This window comes from Anneissia japonica, unplaced genomic scaffold (assembly GCF_011630105.1).
Source record: "Anneissia japonica isolate Jap-2015-1 unplaced genomic scaffold, ASM1163010v1 scaffold287746_len35406_cov100, whole genome shotgun sequence".
Lineage (NCBI taxonomy): Eukaryota > Metazoa > Echinodermata > Crinoidea > Comatulida > Comatulidae > Anneissia > Anneissia japonica.
Window position 1 is genome coordinate 11,157 of NW_022719015.1, and position 4,351 is coordinate 15,507.

At 42.2% G+C, this 4,351-nt stretch overlaps 1 protein-coding gene across 1 annotated transcript; it reads right to left on the minus strand.

The window, feature by feature from the left end:
• Positions 1-310: 310 nt before the first annotated feature.
• Positions 311-1,405, minus strand: LOC117110697 (craniofacial development protein 2-like). Its single transcript, XM_033253455.1, has one exon. It carries the CDS (start codon positions 1,403-1,405, stop codon positions 311-313), a length of 1,095 nt encoding a protein of 364 aa, XP_033109346.1.
• Between the last annotated feature and the right edge of the window lie 2,946 nt (positions 1,406-4,351).

Consider the following 4,351-nt stretch of genomic DNA (forward strand, 5'->3'; position numbering starts at 1 on the left):
CGTTGCTTTATCTGATTAATCACGTTGTCATTCACCGTAGATGGACGGTTAAGCAGCTCACTAAAGTGCTGAACCCAACGGAACATTATTTCCTTCTTTTCTGTGTAAACCTGTGTGCCATCATTGCTGGTAACAGGTGTAGCAGTTCCCTGGGATAGCCCAAATACCTCTTTTAGTGTGGCAAACAGATTTTTACTGTCTTTAGCATCGTTAAACTGTTGGATCTCTGCAGCTTTGTTGAGCCACCATTGGTTTTTCATTTCTCGGAGTCTCTTCTGCAGATTTGCTTTTGATTGTTTGTACAGAGCAGTTACAGACCGCGTGCATCCTTTATGTAGAGTCTTGTTGAACATCTTCCTTTTGGTTTAAAGAAGTACTTACGTATCTCAGCATCATTTACGTTGAACCAGTCAGCATTGCGACGTTCAGGATGGCTAAGCACTTTAGATGCAGTGTCATAAACTTTTGATTTAAAGTCATGCCAAAGGAATTCAGGTGAGGTGTTTTCAGGCTGTTCACAATTAAGGCTTGCGTCCATGCCGATTGCTAGCTTTCTTGCCACTTCTGGGTCCCGAAGGGCCGCTACATTCAAATGTTTCGTTGGTTTTGGTGCAGTTTTCCGACGTGGTGGATCTACAGTCAGTTTCAGCTTCGTCCGAATCATTCGATAATCAGTGTGGCAATCCGCACCACGCAGTGCCCGTGTGCTGCATACGTCCTTGATGTCCGCTCTTCGAGTAAGCACATAGTCGAGCAGGTGCCAGTGTTTTGAACGCGGATGGCACCAGGAGTGGTACCACCCATCGGGATTGTTGAAGTAAGCATTAGTTACTGCAAGATCAAACTCAGTGCACAGCGACAGCAGCATTTCACCATTGCTGTTGGTTTTTCCACGGCCAAACTTGCCGACCACCCTGTCCCACGTCACATAGTCTCCTCCAACACGTGCGTTGAAGTCCCCAAGAATGAGAATTTTATCTGATTTCTGGACAGATCGGATTGTTTCAGCCAGTTGACTGTAAAATTGTTCCTTTGTTTCATAATTATTTGTCATTGTCGGTGCGTAGGCGCTCAAGACAGTCGCCGATCGCCGCATATCCAGATCAAGTCGAAGTTGAATCAATCTGGGAGAGATTGGTTTCGGTTGAGATGGTAGGTTTCTTAGCAGCTTGTTGGAAATTGCAAGAGCTACACCCGCTTGGCTAGGGCCATTTTTCTGGTGGCCAGACAAGAAGAAGGTGTAATTTTGCTCTTTAATTTGCCCCTGTTCTTTCAAGCGGGTTTCCTGCAGTGCTGCAATATCAACGCTGTACCTATAAAGTTCTCTATCTACCAGTGCTGTGCGACGTTCGGGTCTGTCAGACGCGCTACGGTCAAGTAACGTGCGTACATTCCATGTAACCATTGTAAGTATTTTCCGTTTATTTTTCTTCATTATTTTACAACCACAAATATGGAGTCCCGGTGGGCGTGGCCAACCCACCCAGGTAATCTAGGAACACCCAATGTCTACCCCACCTTTTCTAGGGGCTTCCCGGAATTCGGGCAGGCTGTGGTACCTCTGAATAGAGCAGCCCGGACGCTGAAGTAGCTGCCCTGAGTACACCGTGTTCCAGTTTGAGTGCACCACACGACCATCACACTTCAGCCGCCTACGTGCAGACATCTTACTGACAGCTCCCAGGACTCAACCCTGCTGCCTTCGTCATATTTCCATCGCCATAGGACTTGAGTTGATTATTTTGCGGGTCATCACGCCTTCGCAATAATTTAAGTGGCGTACATCACGCGACTGAATGACGTCACTCTCTGATCCACAACGCCATGATCCAGCGGCATATCGAAACACGACGGCTGGTGACGATGTGGTCCGGGATTTTTCCGAGTCTATCCTTCTCGTGCTAGGTAGATGGATCCTAGTCAGATGTTAATCTATTTAACCCATAGCTGGGGCCATATCCTGCGTTAGATCCCAGGCCGCACGGCCTGAATTAACAGGGTCCACCACGAGAAGGTGCAGGTTGACTTGGGTGTGAGAGGCTATAAACCCAGAGGAGGATTTACAAAATTACCTCCCTTTTCGCCAAGAAGAAGAAGGAAGAAGAAATAGTGATAAGTGAATGAATAGAAGCGAATAAAGCAAGATTAAAGGAAAGAAAACAAACAGAGATTAAAAAAGTTTGGCTAGGGCCCACGCATGGTGCAAGTTTCATGCAAGCATGGTTCCGTATGAATGTGAGACGCTTCAACACCCCCAAAGACCCCTATTATTATCCAATTACAAACCCCCTTAAAATATGTGGGGGAACCCCCATGATCTACCTCTCAAGCTACAACTGCGTACACTTTACTATTATAACAACACTCGATTGTAACCTACCCACAAACCACAGAAATAATATAGGCCTATGTGCAAATGTTACAAATGTATACCAACTTCTAAACAATGTGGAGTGCATCCAGTAAATTGTATGCCTTATAAGCAGACCTTAGAGGGCGGTATGTAGATTTTGGCATAAACCACTTTCCTCGTTTTTAAGGACAGGGCTTTTCCTAGTTTTATCACTTGGGTTCAGAAAGTATCAATAGGTTACTACAATGTGTCTGCGAGCACCTACCATATAGAACAACTTTTTAGAAAGCCCGGCGAGAATTTTTATATTATTTTAAAGTAATAAATTTCCTAATAAACTTTTGGCCCGACATAACTGCTTATAAAACCGAAAAAACAGGCTCTGACTATTTTTTTCGCATTTTTTAGTCTAATGAATAATATGATAATGATGATTCAATTCAGTTGCGTAGCTAGAGATTTTGGCGCCCGGAGAAAAGAGTAGAAAATTGCGCCCCTTCCCCCACCCCCAATTATAATTATAATATTTTGAAATAAATTAATATTGGTTTTATAGACTTGAAGCATATCCGTACCGTACGTCCATATCATGCATTGTCTAAATAATTAAACCCGAATAACTATTATATTCTAGTTCTCATATGTTCTTTCTTACCAGGGGTGGCGCCAGGATTTGCCCGAGTGGAGGTCCGAGGTCCGGGGGGTGGGGGGGCGATGCCCCGACGAGGGGGAAGATTTCCATGACGAGAGCAAAGTGGGCGTGATCGAGCGTCGCTTTAAATCTTCCAAAAGTTGTATGGGGGGGCCGAAGCCCCCCAAAATTTGTTGACTATTTATGGGTTTCAAAGGCTTATTTAATCTATTTTAGTGTCTACTAATAATATGTACAAAATACATATAATTTTTTTCTCCCCAACGAATTATGGTTTTTCTCCCCGACGTGGGAAAGGGGGAGATGGGAGGGGGTGAGCTCGCAGCTATCCCTGAAGGGGGGGCCTGACGCCACCCCTGTTTCTTACTATTGAAACCGCATTATTCGATGTTCGGAACTTTGTATACAACTTTACCATATGTGCTAATTTGTAAGGCTGTTGTATTTATCTCATACATCTTAGTATTCTTATTCTCTAAATTTATCTTATAGCAGAGTCTTGTAAGTTGCTGAATTTTTAACATTATTCAAACTCGCAACTGAATTGTGTGTGTTTTTGCATCAGCAAAGTTAATAACATGATCAAAGTTAGCAATGTTGTCTGCTTCATCACGCTCAATACTAAGTAGTGCCAAAGCAGATAATCTCGCGTTTCCAATCGTGGATCTGAGATATGGCAGGATGAACTTTAGTCATTTAGACATTACAGAATAGGATAAAAAAAAAACAAGAGAAAACAGTCGAAATGGAATTACAAGAAATCACAATCTATAAATTTGCCAATAAAAACGACATTCAGATTCTTCTTATTAACTGGAAAAAAAATCATGCCTGACGAAATACATAAATGCTTATTTTTTTTACTCTCATTCTCCCATTGCAGCACCCCCACCCAAGCCTGGCGCCCGGGACATGTGCCTTCCACATTCAACCTCTAGCTACGCCACTGATTCCATTAAATTCAATAATAGCGATAGCAATAACGCAATAAAGATTTTTAATAGAGACAATTAAAAATACTAAGTCAGAAACCATTAAATGTGTCTAGTAGACAGTAAATGTTACTGGTGGCTACTGCATAAAATGTAAGATGGAATTGTTACACTGCTTGAAAGAAATTTTCCCTATGGCATGGTGGTAGAACACAACGTGGGGCTACACAATCAAAGTGCCTGGAAAACTTATTTGATCTAACATTTTTTTTGTTTTAAACTTATTTGACAACATTTTTTTTTGTTTTAAATTTTAAAAGAAAAGCACAAAATCACTATAAACGCTTTGGTCTACTTGAATACTTTTGGTTTCAAACTGCTCAGAAAACATGCGTTTATATATCCTCTAATTCA